Source organism: Carassius gibelio, chromosome A4 (genome assembly GCF_023724105.1).
Source record: "Carassius gibelio isolate Cgi1373 ecotype wild population from Czech Republic chromosome A4, carGib1.2-hapl.c, whole genome shotgun sequence".
Taxonomy (NCBI): Eukaryota; Metazoa; Chordata; class Actinopteri; order Cypriniformes; family Cyprinidae; genus Carassius; species Carassius gibelio.
The window spans coordinates 22,454,604-22,476,824 of record NC_068374.1 but is presented as its reverse complement, the minus strand read 5'-3'; the positions used below and the strand labels follow the sequence as shown (position 1 = coordinate 22,476,824).

The window sequence follows — 22,221 nt, the reverse complement described above, 5'->3', positions numbered from 1 at the left end:
CTTTATAGGGTTTGGCTAGAAACTATTTAAGAAATCTATCGCTTTGATATTTTAATCGAAACAAGTAGGCTAACTAACAGTTATGGCTGTTTTTTTCGGCCATTAGGACAGCTTAACATAAATTCACCCAAGATATTTACTTAAGTACACGAATCCAACAATATTTAAGTTGTACAACTCCTTGCATTGTAATCTTACATTATAAGATTGAACCCCACAACAATCATTCAAGAGCAAGCTCCCATTCATCCTGTCAGTCTGTTTGACACTGGACATGAGAAGAGCAAAGCAGCAGTTCATTGGCATCAAGAGATGCCAGCTCCACCAGCGTCCTCCATCATTCATGTCCTTTTACTGCTGATGCTGAGGCAAAGCGCGCGTCCCCGTCTCGACCGAACGCCTCGCACACACGTGAACGCGCCTGCATGCACGCGAACAGGAAGCAGCGCGAGCTCGTGAAAGAGGACTGACGCGCTGGGGAGCGGATCGCTACGCGTTTACGGACCTTTATTCATCCCTTTGAAGGGATTTACGGTGAAATAACGGCGGCAAAAGAAACCGTCTGGATCAAACAAGGCAAGTGCCAGACCTCATCCTCAGATTTTTCAGATTTTAAAGACCCCCTTTCGCCCTCGGCTCTTGGTTTTCTTTTTTAAAGAAGGGCGTGTGGTTTTCCGGAGAGAGCTGGTGCATGCTGAGTACTGCGCGTGAGATTTAAACGGTTCGGATCGTCGCGAGGATGGGCTGCACGTTAAGCACGGAGGATAAGGCGGCGGTGGAGAGGAGTAAAATGATCGACAGAAACCTGAGAGACGACGGAGAGAAAGCGGCCAGAGAGGTCAAACTCCTGCTGCTCGGTAAGACACAGTTCAACACATACGAGAGGCCTAAACGGTCTCGTTTCTTGGTTGCAACTGCATTACACAGTCACTTAAACTGTATTACGCTGTAGTTACCATTTAAAAAGTAACGGAAAGTTTGGTTGTGCGGTAATGGTAAGTATTTTGATGCCCACCCGTTAGGCTAACGTTACACTACTCAACCCGTCAGCACTCGGGATGTTACTTTTATAGTTTTGATATCTTTATATTGCTTTATATCCTTTATAACTGTCGAGATGGTCAACATTTCACTTTGTTCAGAAATATAATAAGTGAAACAGTCAGAAGGAATTACTGGTCGTCCCAGTAGGTTCAATGGCCACAAAGTAACAGAGCTGTCATAGAAAACTGTCGCAGTGCACTCAAAACAAACCAGTTCACACTAAGTGATGCCCTGGAAACAGATTTAAATGGGCGGAAAGTTTTTTTTTTTTTTTTTTTTGAAGGGTCTGCTTGTGTTGATGATGGTTTCATCTATAGGAGAGGACTGGCAATGGGGACCTGTTGCTTCCTTCATGATAGATGATGGCAAGTCTCGTGTTTAAATGAGTCGTATTTGTGGGTGATTTCTGGACTGCTGTAACCCTAATCCAAACCCGAACTAACTAATCTCATTAAATGTTACTGTCTAACTAACCCCAATTTTTTATCATCAACTGAATCCTAAATTCCGCCCATATCGAATCCACCTCCAAATATTAAATAAATGTAAATGTTACAAGTTCAGATTTTTGAAAATATAGCTGTCACTAGTACAAAACAACATACACAGAACACAGTACAATGCAATTGTGTGTGTATGTATGTATGTATGTATGTATGTATGTATATATATATATATATATATATATATATATATATATATGCCTTACTGTTTTTGTGTTGAGTCTTGGTAATCTGTATCAATTATTTTCTAACCCCAACTATCTAACCTTAATCCTGGTCTATAATTACTAACACTAAACCTCATTTATTCATAAACTGTTTACTGTCATGAGCAATTTATTATTGTTCTGCTATAAAATATTAGTTTACAGCCTTTTTATGAAACAGCAGTTGTGATGTATTTAAGGGCTACAAAATAATAGTTTTCCATTCTTCAGCGAGCGCGAGAGGGTAAAAGATTGCTAGATATCATACTCTAAACCAGTCAAGAGATACATCATTTGCGTTTCTCATGATGTTTCTTTTGAATTATTTTGAATCTGCAGTCATCTTGACCTCAGTACACGCTGCTTCAACTAAGATGCTAGCGAGATGGTGTCTCAAATGCTGCCACTCGTCTCCAGGCAACACGCAGATGCACACAGACACACAAACTTAATGTGTTCAAATTAGGAAATTACCCATAACAGTGGCACCAATGGAGTCTGGTGAAAGGAAGGAACCAACCCACACACACACACACACTCTCTCTAAGAGCATTAAATATGGAGCCTCTTTGGTTTGCTGAAATAACTAGCACATGGAGGATTTGGTGACTTCATCTGTTTGTCTAAAACAGAACCGTACCAGGCACAGGGTCGTAGTCGAGCCCGTGAGTCTTACACTGGGGTGTATTGACACCTGACATGGTTTAACAGCCAGAACACTCACACTATGAAGCAATCGCTCAACGTGCTGAATGTTTGGCTTCAAAATGGTGTAATATGAGCATTTCAATAAGCGGTTCAACTGTGATAAGAATCAAGATCCAGTAATATTTGAAATCCAATCCATTAGAAAAAAAGAGACAATTTATATATTTCATGGGCAGATATGAGATTTGTTATGGCTTTTTTGGACAGTAATCTTGTAGATTTATATGAAAGTAATTTATCATACATACATAACAGATTTGCTCAAAATGATTTATGGTGGAGCAAATATGATTTTCTTTTAGTGTCGATTCTCAGTGGTGACCTTAGTTGAATTATCATGTAGCTCTTTGTACTGATTGGTCAGTGTTTGCATTCGCTGGTGAACTATTTTAAATATTCTTTCTCACATTATAACAAATACATAAATTATAGTTAAATATTAATATTTAATGATAATTGAAATTAGTTTTCAGGTGGTTTATACAAAATAAGCAAATGGAATCTTTTGCGGTATTGATCGCCCGACTGTACATTATCAATTACATGTAAACTAAAATATATAATCTGATTTAATGTGATTGGTTTATTTAGACAATATTTTCTTCAAGTTTACAAAAAATATCTAAAACCAGAAACACATTACACTGTTTAAAAAACAAAAGGTCAGTCCATTAACAAAGCTGTCACCGGATATTTACACAAAATTAACATTTCTGTTCCAAAGCAAAGTGAGTGCAGTTTTTGGCTGAAATATCAAATTAGCTAAATGTTGACCGATTATTATTTTTTGGCTGATATGTATCAGTCAATCACTGACACCGTCTCTTTTTTCCAGTTTGGTTGATTTTCAGTAGATGTTGCTTTAGCAGCTTTCGGCAGGAAATGGCTAGTGTTTGTGCACCATAGAGATCAGGGTGTGGTGTTTTGCGGATCATAACCTGAAGCTTGTGTGTGATAACCCAACTGATTGCTGGACAGCTGGTCTCAGCGGAGGTGTGTGTGTGTGTGTGGAGCTGCAGGGATGAAAGCAAACTGACTGGGCCTAATGTAACAGCACTAATGTCTATGTAAACCGCTCAGACCATCTCTCTCTTGATCACTTACACACAGAAACACTACTGTGATGCACCGCCTTGGGCTGCTCAATTATGGCAAAAACCATAATCAAGATTATTTTGGTCAATTTTGGAATCACAATTATTTAAAACGATTGTGAGGGAGCCATATGACCAAAACTTTATACGAGTGATTTATTTAAAATATAGCGATCAATATCTAAATATCTGTTTCCTGTAAATACATACATTTAATTTAATTTAATTAAGGTTGCTATGACATCTACATTACAGAGGCCAGCGGAATTTCAAAAAAAACAAAAAAAAAAAGTCTTGAAAATTATTGAAAATAATTAAACTGTCAGAAATAAAAACAAAGACAAATACAACAGAATAAAAGGACACAAATGAAAAACTGTGCTTTAATGTTTTTTTTTATGCAAGTATCGAGCAGTATTATTATTTTATTTATTCACTATACTATTCAATGTCTCATTTCAGTTTGGCTCTGATGTGTATTTATTTTATTTTATATGAAAAGGTTCATGTAGCGTGGTACAACCTCCTACAGAAATGAATAATCAAATGTAAAATAAAACATAGCCCGCTGTCACTTTAAGAGCTGCACAGATCCAAATGACCATTACACGCATATTTTCATTCTCAAGTCTTTACGTTCATTAATTACATGGCAAACAAAGGTATATATGAAAAATCACCAAGCGCAACATTTTGACACATTTTTGAGCTATAAGATGACTTTACATGTCCGAGTTGTGTTCCGCCTCTGGGCTTAGGCTATATCTCTTCCTGAGGAGCACTGCAAGTTCTCTTTCACGCTTTTAAAAACATGAATAAATATACTATATAAATTGGGCTTTATGCATGAACAAACGCAGCGCTGCAAAGGGGGCGGAATGGGGTGCAATAATCATTTTATCTCGATTATTGTATTTTCATAATCGTTAGGGCCAAAATTGAAATCGAATCATTTTTTCGATTAATTGCACAGCCCTAGCATCACCATACCCTTGAATATCTCCTTTAATGAAAAACACAAGGAATCAAGAAGAGTGTTCAGTGCAGAATATATCCGTCATGGAAAAGCTTTTTCATCTTGGTCATTTTTCAAAGCTGGTGTATGGTGTAATCTGTTATAAGGTAGCTGTTTGTGTGGGTGAGCAAAAGCATAGATCGGCCTTTTGACGCGTCACCGTTTGAGGGTTTTTAAGAGGCTCTGATGTGCATACCGGTGATGTCATCAGAGGGTCAGTTCAATAAATTACCATCACAAAGCACTTCAACACATTTGAGTGTTTTTCACTTGTGTAGTATTGTAATGCCTTTTAAAGTCAGCACAGAAACAAAAATGACCGTATGTTGGATTTGTTTTTCCTTCAAACACAAAAGGAAATATTTTGAAAAATGTCAGTGATCGACAGCCTCAGTCACCATTTATTCATGGTGCATGTGAATGATGACTTTCTTTTTTCTGGCTGACATGTCCTTTTGTGTTCACGTTCTCCAACTCTGAAAAGAATTTCCTATTCGGCTGATAACAATTTTGTAGGGCTGAGGAAATAAACACATTCATTAATGTGTACGGTTATACTGTACTGTTACATAAAAATTGCTAATCAAAAAAATGACTTTCAAATATAGGACTTTTAAAATATAATACAATAAATATTATTCACTTTTCAAATATAATAAATGACTATTTACTCATTCTTAGAAATTGAAAAAAAAAAAAAAAAAGAGATTAATCTTAAAATATAATTGGTAAAATCAAATAAAATGATTTATACAAAATAATTTGTTTACCAAGAATAAAAAAAATTCTGTTAATTTATAAATGAATGAATTGGCACCCCTATCTGTGATACCGGCCTGTGATATTTGCTGTCTTTGAAAGTCTATTAAAAATCAATATATTATAAAACACGCTTCCTTTATTTTGATTGTAACAATTTTGGAGTCGGTGTGTAAATATGCACTATTTATAATTACAAGTTTAAATTGATTTACTTCCTATTTAGGCATTCTAAGTTTTTGTAAAATCACTTTTAAGTCAATTCCTGACCTAATCAAGTCACATCCTTTTTTAAATCCAGTTTAACGCCATCACAGTTTGACTTTAAGGTTAATCCAAACCCTGCAGAAGAGAATGAAGAAGTTTACAAATGAAAAAGCCAAACAACTCCTGTGAGCATCAGCTGTTTGATGAGTCAGCTCAGTAGATGATGTTTTGGGAATACCAAATGTGATTGTTAATCCTCATTAGGTGTTTACGTGCTCAAATGAGAGTTCACATCTTGTTTTTATTGGGCTCCAAAAGAACAAACTGTTCATCTTGGGTCATCTAATAAACTCTTTGCATCTGCAAGGCTCTGTGTTTCCTGCTGGCGTTCTCATGGATGGGTACATTGATAAGTCCCCCTGGGCTACAGGCCTCTGTGGTGAGACATAATTAAAATAATGTGGCCTCTCTATTCCTGTTCTCTTTCCTTCTGAAGGAGTCTTTCCAATTACAGGTGTCTGTTCATCTATGTCGCTGCCCGGTCAAATGTTTACATTGAGCTGTTATTAAAAGTAATAGAGTAGCTACTGTAGAGTGTGCTTTGGCATTTAAAGGAAAAGTGTGTATTTTCTTTCCGTTTCATTTTGTTTTTTCTGCAAAAGTAAGCTGTTTGTACATTGACCCTGTGGTGCTTTCAAATCTGATCTGTTTGTGTAAGCAGTCAACTTATGATTCAACCAATGGCGTGAGTTCGGGGGGGGGGGGGGGGGGGGGGGCTAACTGTTTTTCGACCAATAGTAGACGAGGTGCTGGTTAGAATTTTGTTCAGTTGGTCTCACAAAAGTTAAATTCTGAATTTTATATAGATGTATGATTTTATATTTTACATTAAAATTAAGCAGTTTTTACGTATTATCAAATGTTAAATTTTCATTTCTAAAAAACAAAACAAAAGATCAATAATTCAAACAATACAGTTATTATACATTTTTAAGACATTTATAAGACAATTCAAGTAATACATTTAGAAAAACTCCATACATGTCAAAATTTCTGATTTCTTGTTTGTTATATTCATCCCCTTTTTACTGATGCTACCAAGATTATGACATAAGTTTTTGCAATTTTCTCATATGTGTCTGCCAGGAAAATAATTTTACCTTGCTGATTAGTAAATAAATTTACAGGCACAATCTGCATCAAAAAAAAAAAAATTCACTTAAAAGATGCATATATGTGTGATCCTGGACCACGAAACCAGTCTTAAGTCTCAAAAAGCAAAATAACTAAGCTTTCCATTGATGTATGGTTTGTTAGGATGGGACAATATTTGGCCTATTTGAAAATCTGGAATCTAAGGTTGGAAAAAAAAAGAAAAAATATTGAGAAAATTGCCTTTAAAGTTGTCCAAACGAATTTCTTAGCAATGCATATTACTACACTACAAATTACACACGTCATCTTTATGAATTTGCTAGTGAATATTCTGAAATGCTAACAGATCTCACCTGCAAAAACAAGACGTGAAAATGTATCTGCGTATGAGGTTCATTGGAAGGGCTTAAAGTGTGTAATGTAATACGGAGCGTGTGTTTGCTGTAATCTAAGACCGGGCAGTGCGACAAAGCATTGCATTAAAGTTGTCACATGGTGTCAGTGTATTGAGACACCCTGGAGTTGTGTTTCACAGATAGGGCAGTGATGCAAGTCTGTTATCAATTGCTAACTGTACAAAAATGGGTAGAGGCATCCTTGAAAGTCCAGAAAGAAGTAGTCATGGTGTCAGAGGTTCCCCCTCATATATTAAAGCGATAGCTCACCCTCACGTTGTTCCAAACCTGTATGGAAAAACAAATCTATGGATGTCAGTGGCTACCAGCAACTGTTTATTTACCAGTACTCTTCAAAATATCTTCTTTTGGGTTCAACCGTAGAAATTCATACAAATGTAGGAGATAGATGCACTATTGTCATTTTTGAAATGTCAGAAATAATACATATTTCTTGGTATTTGCAAGTCTGCTTATTTGTCTATTAATTAATCAGACATATAATTACTATGTTGTGAAAAAAAAAGGTATTTGAATGCTTTTCACAATACAAATAGTTTCCAATAGGGATGCATGATAAATATTGCCCGATATTTAATGCGCATCTTTGGTTCTGTAATCAGCGGTAAGATGCGCATTAAATATCAGGCGATATTTATGATGCATCCCTAGTTTCCAAGGCAATATAAATGTATAAATTTGTATTTATTAAGATATTTGAATGGGATCTATAACAGGCAAAAAATGATTTTTAATTCAAAATAATTTTAGGGTGAAATATAACCTAAAAACTACTTTGTGAGATACACCATAGAAGGAAATGGTTTAATCCAAAGAAATTCCAGCATCTGTTGACATTTGTTTATCACGCTCCAGCAGTCGTATCAGCAGGTCTGCTCACCGCGTCCCAAAACTCTGACCTAATTTGTAAGTTGTACAAGGTGTTCAAGTGTGTCCATGGTGTGTGTTCTCTCGTGAGGAACTGCTTGGTTCGCTCAGTCCACAAAAGATGCAGTGAATTATCAGCCAGGCAGATTAATCAGCTGTTTTGTCGAATGTTGACATTTTCTCATAAACGATCTCATTTTGGAGCTGTAGTCATTTTTTACTACCATGCAGCTAAACGGCAAACTAAGTGAAGCTTTATCTTATGATTTCTCCCATTTGGAATCTTGATGTTGTCAAAAAGCACAGCTTAAATCTTCTACTGTAAATAAATTACTAATTTACGACTGACTTAAATGTACACCCTTTTTTTGTTTCATACTAGATGGTTATGTCAACAAATCATTACAGTTCTAACAATTTACACTGCATATTTACATCCAGACCTTTGACCACACAACATGGGCCGCCAGAAACAACGATCAGAGAGAAGAGGTTTATCTGCCACAGTAAATTGGCACAAGCTTTTTGCATACAATCAGCAGGAAGCCAAGAGCAAGTTACTATGACAAATAGGGATTATCATGCATTACTGGAAAGGCATGCATATGAGGTATCTGGGCCCTGTTTGGCAGCATGTCCTCAGAAACAGGCCTGGTTTCTATGGCAGTGTGATAAGAGTCCGGACTCGGCTATGCGTCAAACAGACAAAAGCTAGATGAGTGTAATTGTGCCATGGCTCACAGCTCCTTCACAGTTCATTTTCACGAATAGAAACTGGCTCGCACCTTGTTCCTCTAGTGGCACGTTTCTCTGGGTTTGTCCGTTGCTTTATTAAGATCTCTCCCAGGTTGCTCTAGCCCTGAAGGGCTGTTTCCAGCACTGCTCACACAGTTTCTTGTTATAAAAACATACCACCTCTGTTTTCCGATTGAGTGGTTTAATATTCCGCCACAACCTGTCGTAATTCTTGCATTACAGGTGTAATAATGTTTTGGCTTTTAAAAACAGTTGGATAGAAATGAAACATCTGTTTTGTTTTCCATGGCAGGAGCTGATTTTACACACTGATAACAGGGAGCAAAACACATAAGGGTGGAAATACCTTATTTTTTCCATAAAGCTGAATTAAAATCTAAAATGTTTTCTTTTTAAACTGAGATAATTTTAAGATGAGATAAGATAATAAGATAAATAACACAAATCCGCCATTATACACAGACCGCGTATAATTTCTGCTTTTGCGTTTTTTTCCCCAATGGTTAAAGATGCACGTAACTGTCGTCTAGGATCTTTTGTTCTAGTTGTTTTTATATTCTATTGCGAAGCTAAAATTGCTGTTTGGAAAAAAGCCGGGTAGACACTTCCAATACAACAACTGCTGTCATCCAGTCTATAGCCTTGCTGTTATCAATAATAGCCTACTTCAATGTTACGACGAAATAATAATAATAATAATAATAATAATAATATAATGCCTATTATTATTTTTATGCAGTGTAATGCTAAAAGACTGATATTGTAAAATAAAAAAAGCTAATAATATTTTTTTTTTTTTTTGCGACTGTGACAATGTTTATTATTACTGTACATACTATCATTACAGATGCATTTATTCATGGACCATGATTCCAGTGGTGGCTACTTATAATTTATTTTCCAATTAATCTGATTCAACCATTTCCAATAACTCCAGAGCATACAAAAGTAAAAATGTATTGAAAAATAATGTATGTAATCATTTCCAAAAGTCTCGTTTTATTTACAGAAATATTCTGCTTCGGTTCATATTTGTTGGAATTTAGACTTTCAAATAAGCTACAACATTTTGACTGTGGTGAAAAACTTTTGCTCTCCCGCTTGCCGGACGGACACAAAGCGAGACACGCACATTCAACTTTCTGTTCAGGTCAAGACAACACACACATAGCAGTGGAGTTTCCGGTCTCTGTGCTAGGTAACGATATCCCAGTAGATAAGCAGGTTAAATGGGATTTTATAAGTGGAGCCATTATTGAACCAATCAATGCAGCAGTAGAAGGCTGACAGAGTTTACCAGCAGTGCACATTTGTAAACATACACGGAACTGAACCAGCAGGTGTGGTCTGATGATTTTATCTACTCAGCATTTTATTTATTCACTCTCATGTCAAGCCGTATGGCCTTCTTTCTTCTATAAACCATAAAAGGAGAAGTTTAGCACAATGTTCATGCTGCTTTTTTTCATACAATGAAAGAGGATGGAGATTGCGACTGTCCCGACTCCATAAACATTCTTTGAAACTACATCACTGAAGATAGAAAGCTGTAGTTGCGTGGAATGACACCAGGGAGTAAATGTGAGAAATGTTTTTCCTTCAAGCACCACTCTGAGAAGTCAATGAAATATTCATAGGCAATAATGAAATAATGAAAGTGTTAGAACAACTATGTACAACAATGTTCACTGTCTTAGATCTCGTATTTTCAGGATCATGTCTACATCGCTCGACAGGGTTTTAAAAATTCAGGGGGGGCCCCTCGGAAACAAAGCGTCAAGATGAAACTGTCAGGCTTTTGCATCTTTTTTATTTTCATTTTCTGTCTTGTGGGGCTCATACGAGTTTCATTAAGCCACTGTTGTTCTTGAAATTCACTATGTCTAGACGCTTGCACTTCTTGTTTTGTTTGTAGACGTAAGCTATCTCTTACGCAACTATCTCTTTGACAGGTGCTGGAGAGTCTGGGAAGAGTACAATAGTCAAACAAATGAAGTAAGTAACTCGTTTTCATTTTCTAATCTAATTAGACTTCAGTTTTAGTCTGACTATGATTTATTGGTTACTCATATCTCTCTACATAGAATCATCCACGAGGCAGGCTACTCGGAGGAGGAGTGCAAACAGTACAAAGCTGTTGTCTACAGCAACACTATTCAGTCTATCATCGCCATCATTCGTGCCATGGGCCGACTTAAGATCGATTTCGGAGACGCAGCACGAGCGGTGAGTCACAGGATTGGTGGCCTGGTGCCCTTCATGTCACCTACAGCCCACTTGTGTAGATTCACAGACACTACAAGAATGTGAATGAACAGGAGAAATTGTACTGGTCAGTATGCTAGCTGGAAGTTCAATTAAATGAATTGCCTTTGATAGTCAATGTTGCAGTTGATGAAAAATAGTACACTTGAAATACACTTAATTTAAGAAAAAATTTTTTTTTGTTGCAATAAAACAGGACAATGATAATTGAATGTGTGCAAGAATTGAAAACTGCTGTACTCTCTGTGTCTCAGGATGATGCGAGGCAGTTGTTTGTGTTGGCGGGCAGCGCTGAGGAGGGTTTCATGACAGCAGAGCTGGCTGGAGTGATAAAGCGTTTGTGGAAGGACAGTGGAGTGCAGGCCTGTTTCAGTCGATCCAGAGAGTACCAGCTCAACGATTCAGCAGCATAGTGGGTATCTTTGTCTTCCTCTAGCCGTTTAAGCCCCCATGATGTTTTCATGTGTTTTTTGCATATATGTTCTCTGCTTCACCTTACACCACATTCTAACCAAGTGTTATGTGATGAATCACATCCGAGATCTTTTTAATATTTCAATTTGAGAGCAAACTGAAACTTTAGCATCTACGATAATGACCTTAGTAATCTGTGTCTCTTCTAGGGTTTCAGAATGTATAGAACTGTACTCGGCTTTGCCCGCACAACAAAGCCTGCAATCAAAAGTTGGAGATCTCAGTACAACCTCAACATTTCTCAACAAATTATTTCAAAAAACCATATTATTGGCTATGGTATCCAATTTTCATTATTTAACATTATATGCATGATTTAAGTCTTACAGTAACTCTTACTTTTACGACTTCTAACAGATTTAAGGTGACTAGTCCGAGTCAAAGTTGGCTCTTAAATCAAACGTAATTGAGAAACCTCTTGGTTGGAGATTTCCTCTGGGACATCTTGGCGATCTCTGTCCTTTGTGACATTGGGAGTCATTTGGTTTCTATAGAGTACAGCAATCAGGTTCCAAAAGTAAAAATCCCATTCATTTTTTCCATAGGAGAATAGATTTTTTACCTTAACTTAAAAACCATTAATTTGAGACTTGTGATTTCTGAGGTTGTTAATGGCATATGCTTCGGTTGAAGCCATCAGCCTACGTTTTTTTTTTTTAATAATCATGTTTAATAGTGGAATTCCTGCTTAACAGAAAAACAACATTAACCATGATTTTGATCAGAAGCAAATCACACCAAAAGAACACTTTAACACTCCCATGAATGACGTAGTCAGTCGCCTTACACTGTCAAACGGCTTAAATATTTGCATGTATATGATTACTGTGCAATAAATGTAAAATATGTTGTTTCAATATATGTAGTGTTTATATAAAATCAATTACTTTAAATGAACGGTTTTCTAATTTATGTTTTAATTTGATTCTATCTTTCACAATGGGACTGTAGCTTTTTCCTGGATTGAAGCCATTAAGTACAGAGTCTTGCATTTCTGGAACCAAGGCAGTTAAAAAAAGTGGGCAGACACTGTTTCACTGTGTTTTAATTGCTCCGCCCACATTGAATTCTCATTGGCTCAAAATTCCACTCAACACAGCTACATATTAAAAAACTAACTGATAACATTTTATGACTGAAAGTCCACACTGGCTTTGATTTTTTTCAAGTCACACAGTATTTTGCTTTCCGCAGGGCTGTTTCACATTTCACCAAGTTGAGACGAACATGAATCACCTCATAGCTTTTTGTTTTTGTCCTCCACAGCCATTCTTTATTTATCTTTCTTTATCTGTCTACCTCACATACCATCCTCACTTCCTATCTCTCTCAGTCTGTTCACCTTTTTGGATGCTCAACCGTTCATTCCCCCTTCTGTTTTTCTAGTTCCCTCCCCTTCTGTTTTTCTTGTTCACTGAACACCAGCCACTGCCAAAACAGCAAGTTCGAACAGCTTTATCCGGTACACTGAGATCTCCTGTCTTACCCTATCCAGACTCTCACTGAACGAGTTTGTCAATATTTGCCCCACTATAGCTGCCTGCTTACTAGAACATGCCATTGCCCTCGACTGAGAAAACCTCCGTCCGACACTAGCCACACATATACACACATATTCACGTTAAAAGAAATACACAGAAGAAAGTGTGTCACATGCTACAGTTGAAGCATGCAAATATGTGTGGATGTATGTTAAAGTTTAATGTTGAATCAAACTGGTGATAAAGATAAACAAGTTAAATCAATTCGAGATAACAGTTATGAAGTGTACGTAGAAATTCCTTTTCCCCTTAATCGAACTGTTATGGCAGTGCTGTTTTCATACAACTGTTTGTGTTTGAGTTTCTTTAATTCAGTTCCAAAACCTAATGAGCTGTCTTACTGTCTATTAGAGGTACACTAGGGCACAGTTGCCTTGCCAGTGGTCAGGCACGATTGTCCCCCCTCTCAATGTCCCGCTGCCCTGCACTCACATTGCACTTTAACAGGCCTGAGCACACTTACGGCACTACGATTCAAGCGTAAAAAATAGGGGAAGAAACGAGTTCTTGCTCAGCACACTGGAGTACGTCCTAATGCTAACTTTGTGGCTTTTTAGTTTGAGTTGTTTGGGGTGCAGTAACACCTGGTTCTCTCACATGCGCAATATGTTTCTTAATTAATCTATCACTTATGTCGTGCAGAAAGTGTGATGTGTCTCGAGTTCCGTGGTTAGTGCCCACATTATATGCATTCTGCACAAACTGAACCAGTACGGTGTGGAGTGATCTGGTATTCCGGGATTGCCTTCTCTGTTACAGACTCATTTCAATGTGGTTTACAGTTCATCCAAAATGAAGCGTGATATAAGGATGCCATTTAGAAAAGTGGGTAGCTCGCTAGGTTTTGGAACAGAGCTTCTATGCAAATTTGTGTGTATGTGGTAGAGGTCTCATTTGTATATTTGTGAGTGCATAATGGTGTTTGGATTTTGTTTTTACGCTGTTACTAAGCATTACCAAATTGCGAGTTAAAGTGTAGCCTCTGTCACACCATTTTAAACAGGACCATGAACATCATATGGAGTGGGCAGTTGGCAGACGTGACAACACATTGTTTGTTTTTCAGGAAACGGCCTTGCTGACTGTTGTGCAACTGTTTGAGTGGACGCGAATAAAAATCTGTTTTGGCAGGTTGAAATTTTCACCCATTCCCGTCTTGTGAGAGACCCACTCGGGACCTCTGTGCCAAGAGATTTAATGAAAGCACGAACTGCACTCAAGACGTTTTCATTTCATCTGAACTAAAACCTCCCTCCCTGTTATATCTCCACAGCTACCTGAATGATTTGGACAGAATATCACAGGCCACCTATATACCCACTCAACAGGATGTGCTGAGGACTCGAGTCAAAACCACAGGCATTGTTGAGACACACTTCACTTTCAAAGACCTCCACTTTAAGTGAGCACTTCAGGGTTGCTTTATTCAAAAAAATAAATCCAAAACATATTCTTGGCAAATCAACCCAAAAACACAAGAAAAAGAAATTATAGGATGCACAAAAATCAAGCCTATTTTAGAACCATTTTGGACATTTTCTGTTCTCCAATTCTCAGTAGCTTATAATAATGCAAGAAAATCTCATTATTATTGAAGTAAGAAATTATTACTTTTCATTATTACCATAATGTACACTTGTAGAATATAATTGTACATACATTATGGTAGTATTAGTTGTACTGAATTTATGCTAAAATACAGTAATGGAATTTTGGGGATTTTTTTAATTGTCATTGAAATTATAATACAAATTTTTTGAACTGTCCAAATATGTAGGAAAACAATATATATATATATATATATATATATATATATATATATATATATATATATATATATATATATATATATATATATATACAGTACAGACCAAAAGTTTGGAAACATTACTATTTTTAATGTTTTTGAAAGAAGTTTCTTCTGTTCATCAAGCCTGCATTTATTTGATCAAAAATACAGAAAAACATGTAATATTGTGAAATATTATTACAATTTTAAATAATTGTTTTTAAATTTATTATACTTTAAATTATCATTTAGTTCTGTGATGCAAAGCTGAATTTTTAGGATCATTATCACATGATCCTTTAGAAACCATTCTAATATGATGATTCATTATCAAAGTTGAAACAGTTCTCCTGCTTAATATTTTTTCAGAACATGTGATACTTTTAGGATACTTTGTTGAAAAAAAAAAAAAAGTTTCTATGTTTTTAAAATATAAATATTTTGTAATAGCAATATACACTACTGGTCAGTAATTTGGGGTGAGTAATTTTTTTAATAAATGCAATACTTTTATTCAGCAAGGATGTGTTAAATTGATAAAAAGTGATAGTAAAGAAAATATATTATTAGAATATATATTACAAGATATTTTTTTTTTGAATAAATGCAGTTCTTTTTAACCTTTTATTCATCAAATATATTAGACAGCAGAACTGTTTCCAACGCTCATAATAAATCAGAATATTGGAATGATTTCTAAATGATCATGTGATAGACTGGATGTTACATGTGACACTGAAGGCTGGAGTGAGGATGCTGAAAATTCAGCTTTGCGTCACAGGAATTTTTTTCTTTTTTTTTTCTTAAGCATATTCAAATAGAAAACTATTATTTTAAGTTGTAATTATATTTCACAATATTACAGTTTTTTCTGTATTTTTGATCAAATAAATGCAGGCTTGATGAGCAGAAAAAACTTCTTTCAAAAACATTAAAAATAGTAATGTTTCTAAACTTTTGGTCTGTAATGTATGTGTATATATATATATATATATATATATATATATATATATATATATATATATATATATATATATATATATTTTTTTTTTTTTTCTTACAAGGATAAATATAACTGTAGTGATGTATTAGCTTTATTACACTTAATATAATATCATATGCATTTGCTTATCCACGGATTGAACTATTAGGAAGTACTTTATAGTATAGACCGTGCAGATAGTGTGTGATTGTAATCATGTGCACGAGTGATAGAAAAGAGAAGCAGAGAGAGACAAATGGAGAAGTGTCAGTCTCGGACTGGTTTGCACTCTGTTTCAGACAGGAAGAGGAAGTACATATCGTCAGTTTTTATGCCCATATTTAGCTATAGACCTCTCTATTGTTCAACTCACTATTTGTGTATGTTATGTATTTTTATGCCAATCAGAGCAACAATAGCTTAGCAACATGCAAACACTGAACTCTATTAAAAGCAACTATCTCAGGTGCATGTCTCATAAGGACACTATTTTCGGGGGCACACTATTGCGAGTACCACAACGATCACTTCTGTGGTTTCACGTCAGCTAGTATGCTCCCTTAGTAAGGCAGCTCTCTAGTTTAGAACAGAGTTACAGAAAGTTGATAACCATTTTAAAATGTCATGTATTTCAGGATGTTTGATGTTGGGGGACAAAGGTCAGAGAGAAAAAAATGGATCCACTGTTTTGAAGGTGTAACTGCCATCATCTTCTGCGTGGCGCTGAGCGATTATGACCTGGTGCTGGCCGAAGATGAAGAGATGGTACCAAAGTACTTCCTGTGGTTTCAAAAAATACAAAATTACAGTGCCTGCAAGGCAGTGTGTATAGAAAATCCACGTTTTGTCTCTTTAATTTGTTATTACGTTTTGTGGTTCAAGCTGGAAGCATGAAATGTGCACATTTGATCCAAACTTTCTTTTTTTGTAGTAGTAAATGTTCGTTTTTGAATGGCCAGTGAAAGATTTACATATTTTTCTTACATTTCTTAAGAGTTTATTTGTGTACAGAATTGTGATAAGTCTTCTTTCTACTTGCATTTTTTTTTTATTAAGAATAAAAGACTATTAAAACATTTTTTGTTAACTGAAATAAAGCTTAAATCAAATCAAATATTAATATTAAATGAAAAACAAAGTAAAAGAAAAAAAAATGCCTTGCAAGCATTGGTATTTCTGTTTTTTATACAGAAAATGTTAATCTGTATACTGTGGTCTTAAATCGATAGTTGCCCAAAAAAGAAAATTCTGTAAATGTCATCTTTTTCTGATAGCTTTGTTTGAGCAACGATCTGACATTTAAGTTATTAGCAACTAGGACATTCCGCTACATAACACTTTTATCCCTGTAAACCTATTAGATTTTATAATGATCATATTGTATACAGGTCCATACATTATATGAAATCTGTTTCAATGTGTGAATGGAGGGTAAATTAAGCCTGATGAGAAAACCAGTTCTTGCATTTATCACATAATCTGTAAAAGTCATATCGATTCAGTTTCAGTCCTACTTTAATAAGGGATTTCAAACAGGTATTAATTGATTTAATGATAAATGGGCTAAAGCACATCTCCATCCCCAGTCTGTATTCCATAAATCAAGCTTTTGAGCTGTGTTGAATGGCAACTCGATACAAAGATGTAGTCTTTACAGTAAATAATCTCTGAGTAGACTGTGTATATTCACTGTGTAACATTTAACTGTGTAGTGTTTAAAATTGCTTCCAAGCCAAGATGCTTAATCGACACCCCCTTTCTATTTCTCAAAGTCCTCATTTCTTATATTCCATCAACCAATTTCTCTTTCTGCAGAACCGAATGCATGAGAGCATGAAGCTGTTCGACAGCATCTGCAACAACAAATGGTTCACAGACACCTCTATCATCCTGTTCCTCAATAAGAAAGATCTGTTTGAGGAGAAAATCAAGAAGAGCCCGCTGACCATCTGCTATCCAGAATACGCAGGTCAGACCCCCATTTGTAACAATATACTGATAGAGAAACATTTGAGTGGTCCTTTATATATACCGTTGTTTCCAGTTATTTTATGCGACAGGAACACGTGACATCACTTCCTCATATAGAAAATATTTCCTGTCCATCACACAGGGTCTAATACATATGAGGAGGCTGCCGCCTACATCCAGTGTCAGTTTGAAGATCTGAATAAGCGGAAAGACACCAAGGAGATCTACACTCATTTCACCTGCGCCACAGACACCAAGAACGTGCAGTTTGTCTTTGACGCAGTGACCGATGTCATTATCAAGAACAACTTAAAGGACTGTGGACTCTTCTAGAAGCTGGCTTGTATCTGGTGAGGATCAGCTTCGTAAAAGTCATGCATGCCTATGCCATGCTGGTGTGTTTATATGCAAAATAATCAATGTTCATAGTGCGGAGGAAGTCACATACTTGGCCTGGAGGCATCATGGAATAAACACTGCAGAACAAATGTGGGTTTGAAGGTCATGTGTTTAGTTCGTTCATTGTTTTGGTAAAGAATGATGCATTTTTGGTGAACTGATTCTTCATGGCATTAGTGTAGGGCCGGACTACCTCCTTAGGGGGCAAAAGCTTTTTAAAAATTGATACCAGCAATTGTAATAATACCATTATTTCACACTATTACTTTTTAATGTATTTTTTGATTCTGAAAGAATAAGCACAAAATCTTATCCTCCTCTTTAATCATGATGTTAAATGTAAGTAGTTTACTCTTTATGCCTTGTTCGAATATGGCTTGTCACATTTAAGTAACTCTTTCTTCTTTCTATTTTTCTTTTAGGTGCAACGGAAGCCAGTTTTGACGTGCATTTTGTTGGAGAAAGATTGCAAGAATAAGTCTGGAGAAAATTGGTCTTGGACCAGTGCTGTACATTACGCAACTTTTGTCGGCTTTATTTATGGTTTCTGTCTCTGGAAATTTTCAAACGTAGCATTGAAAAATGAATTGTGTCGAATGTTCGTACAGTCGTTGCTGTCGCAGCCATGTTGTTTATTTTTCACCCTGACACAAGTTTGTTTCTTTTAGACGATGGATTTCTTTTTATTTCGCTTTCTTGCATCAGAGGAGTTCCCCTTTACTTGTAAAATGTGTTTTTTTTTTTTTTTTTTTTTTTTTTTGCCTTTGCGGTTGTTGCTATGGGGAGAGAGGAAGATTGTGCTTCTCAATCCAGTTTGTTGGTTCTCGTGCCTTCGCATGCGTTTCAGTAGTCCTTGTCCATTTGCTTTGAGTTAGCCTGCTGAATATCTCTCCAACATTAAAACAATTCATACTGGATGTTACTAATCAGAGCACATATGCATAATGTGGGTGTGTGTGAGAGAGAGAGAGTTTGTGTTTATCTGTTTGCGTATATATATATATATATATATATATATATATATATATATATATATATATATATATATATATATATATAATACGTAATGTCAAGAAAACTAATGGTTAAAACAGTGAGCGGTGGTCCAAACCTGTGGGTCTCCATGGCAACAAGAGTAGACCCAACAGCCACTTCAGATGGAGATGAGTGCTGTTCAGCTGTCAGACGCAGGACTTGGAATCTGTCTCTCGAGCACCTTGTCATCAGACACTGGCCGCCATTTTAACGGCGTACTGCTCGGAGAATTACGTATCACGAGGAACGCCACTAAGAGACAGAGGGACTGAGAAGGGGTTCGGGATTCACGGAGAAATAAAACAACAACAATATGATCATGTCTGCAAACAGACGTTTGAGGCAAGCGATACTGCTGATTGATTTTAAAGAAAACTGCCACCTCTGTGTGTTCTCCATATTGGGGGAACATTTGTACACTCATTTCCCTTATTTTGCTAATAAAAGGCATTTACTTCCCGGGTTGTGTATTTGTAGTATTTGTCACCCTCTACTCATCCCCATCTTCTCACTGGTTTGAGAAAGACATGTATGATACGAGGAGAAAGCAATCACAAAATGAATTGCAACAAGCTCAGTGAAAAAGCAAATCCAAAATGGCAACACAACGTACAAGTACACTTCATTCTGTACCAAAAAGTATTGCTATTAGTATTGGTGTACTTTAAAATTGATTATTTTACCTAATATTTTTTCCGAACCAGAATACCACACTATTAGCTTAGCCTCATGCTAACGTCAAACTCCACTGAAATCAATTTCTAATCAAATCTCCTGAGTGGAATATAAGACTCGAAAGTGAATTTGGTGTGTGCAGTGCTTTGTGCATCGCTACACTATTAAACAGCAAATAAGACTTTTTTTTGGACACAGTTTGCCAAAATGTTTCCATGTTTAGAAAGAGACTGCCAATATACAGTAGGCAGCGAGGCAGATCACTGGGTTTTGGAGCAAAAGCTAACTCTGCTAATGGTTTGTGGAGTCTCTAGGATGTTTATATAAAGGCCTTCATATCCTCGTCAGTCAACATTCAGTGTACTTTGTAAAGTTTCTTTCCCAGTGAAATGGGAAAATAATGTACAAATGGAGTTTTATTTATCCATCAGGAGGGGGTTGTTCCAAAGAAAAATGGAGCCAGTCTTGAATGAGAGTTTTCTAAAACAATTCCCAAATAACTGTCTGGCTAGCTCGCTGACTGCCAAGAAAAAATGTAATTATATCAGTGCTAATGTAAGTTTCAGACAATTACAGCCCACTGTTGCCTCATATAAGACTCGGGGTGGTATTTTCCTAACCCGTTTATAGTGAAAGCATGCCATCAAGTGTAGTTGCTGGATCCAGAGCTGGGCAAATGGAAACACTGAAGATTACAAGCTACTGTAGGGAATCATCTAGAAAACCTGGCATGAATATAGGTCACAAGGCAGGGGGCCAGTAGAGGAGGATATAGAAAATTGCCTACAGCATTTTAGTGCTCATAGTTTTGTTGAAACTGGGAAATCAGTAGTAAACTTCAGTTTTTTTTTCCTTTTTTTTTTTTTCAAGGAAGTGATGGACATTTCTAGGTGATTGAAACTAAATGTCCACTAGGAGTGCCTGTGCTATTAAACCATCTCCACAAAAAGTGTACTCCAGCTTATCCAAAAAGTTAAGGCCAAAAGCAGGTTTTTAATGGAAAACTGTACATTTCTTGCTAATCTAATATGATGTGTAACTAAAAGCATTGGTGCTCATGTAAATATTCTTCGTTTTTGTACTCACTTGAACATTTCCCCACCTTCCCAGACAGCTAAACCACGGTGCAGATCCAACTCTCTCTTTCTTCAACTTGATTCAGGGCTGACGTTCTTGAGTGCAGGTTTATGCCAGGATTTACGCCTGTGGAGGAAGAACAAGACAAGACGAGATGAAAAGATTATGCTGCAAATAAGTGATGATGTCACAAGGGGGTGGGCTGGTGGGGATGATGATGTAGCAGTTTGACACAATAGCTGCGTTGCTGACAAACTCTGACACAAATAAGCTGAACGACTGATGTTTGTCAGAGAACAAAGAGCATTACCATAATGCTTCTTTCTATACATATTAGTGTTTGTGAAAACCAGTTAGCAGAGCAGTGATGAGTCTTATCAGTGTTGTTCCAGCCCTGTGCACAATGTCAGTATCAGGAACCTATTTAGCACAGAATGAATGCCATTTGCCTTACCTTGGTTTCAAAAACATATAAATGAAAAAAGCACTATAAAAGTGTGATAGAAGACATCTGTACATCCTCTGTTAAGTCTCCCAAAGCTGTTTGACAATAACTCAGATGTCTTTGTTCCTCAGATTAACTTATCAAATTGCTTCAGAAGGTGGTTTTTCGTAACATGACAGCTCCAGTTCAGAAAGACATTCGTCAAAACAGATTTGATTGTGTTTTTTCAATTTTGATGGCGTGAGGAGGGAGTAAATTGTTTGACAAAATGCACCTGAATTTAACATTTCTATTTGAAATCTTTTAAAGGCTCATATTAATGGAGTTATATAACCACTTTTTGGTGGCTCGTGTACTGTAAAGTGATCAGAATCAGAATCAGAATCAGAATGAGCTTTATTGCCAGGTATGTTTACACATACGAGGAATTTGTTTTCGTGACAGAAGCTCCGCAGTACAACAGAATGACAGCGACAGAACATAAAACACATAATAAAAGAATAAAAAATACAAATATGTAGACAGTGAATGACAATATACAAATGACAATTGTAGGCAGGTATATTACAAAGTGAAGTTATGTATGTACATATATATTGTGTGCAAAATTTAAGTGTATACTAAGTATGTGTGTTAGATAAATAAAGTGTGTGTGTATATAAATATAAAGTGTAGTGTGTTCGCCGTTATTGTCAGCTGTTCATAAGATGGATTGCCTGAGGGAAGAAACTGGTCCTGTGTCTGGTCGTTCTAGTGCTCAGTGCTCTGTAGCGTCGACCAGATGGCAACAGTTCAAAGAGGGAGTGTGCTGGATGTGAGGGGTCCAGAGTGATTTTGA

The 22,221-nt window shown here is 36.4% G+C and overlaps 1 protein-coding gene across 1 annotated transcript; it reads left to right on the top strand.

Annotated features, from left to right (window-relative positions):
• Nucleotides 1-435: 435 nt before the first annotated feature.
• Nucleotides 436-19,645, top strand: LOC127973019 (guanine nucleotide-binding protein G(i) subunit alpha-1). Its single transcript, XM_052577059.1, has 9 exons — nt 436-857; nt 10,683-10,725; nt 10,815-10,956; nt 11,250-11,407; nt 14,284-14,412; nt 16,417-16,546; nt 17,597-17,750; nt 17,895-18,102; nt 18,574-19,645. The coding sequence occupies exons 1-8, from the start codon at nt 740-742 to the stop codon at nt 18,083-18,085; spliced, it is 1,065 nt and encodes a 354-aa protein (XP_052433019.1). The 5' UTR covers nt 436-739; the 3' UTR covers nt 18,086-18,102; nt 18,574-19,645.
• Nucleotides 19,646-22,221: the final 2,576 nt, after the last annotated feature.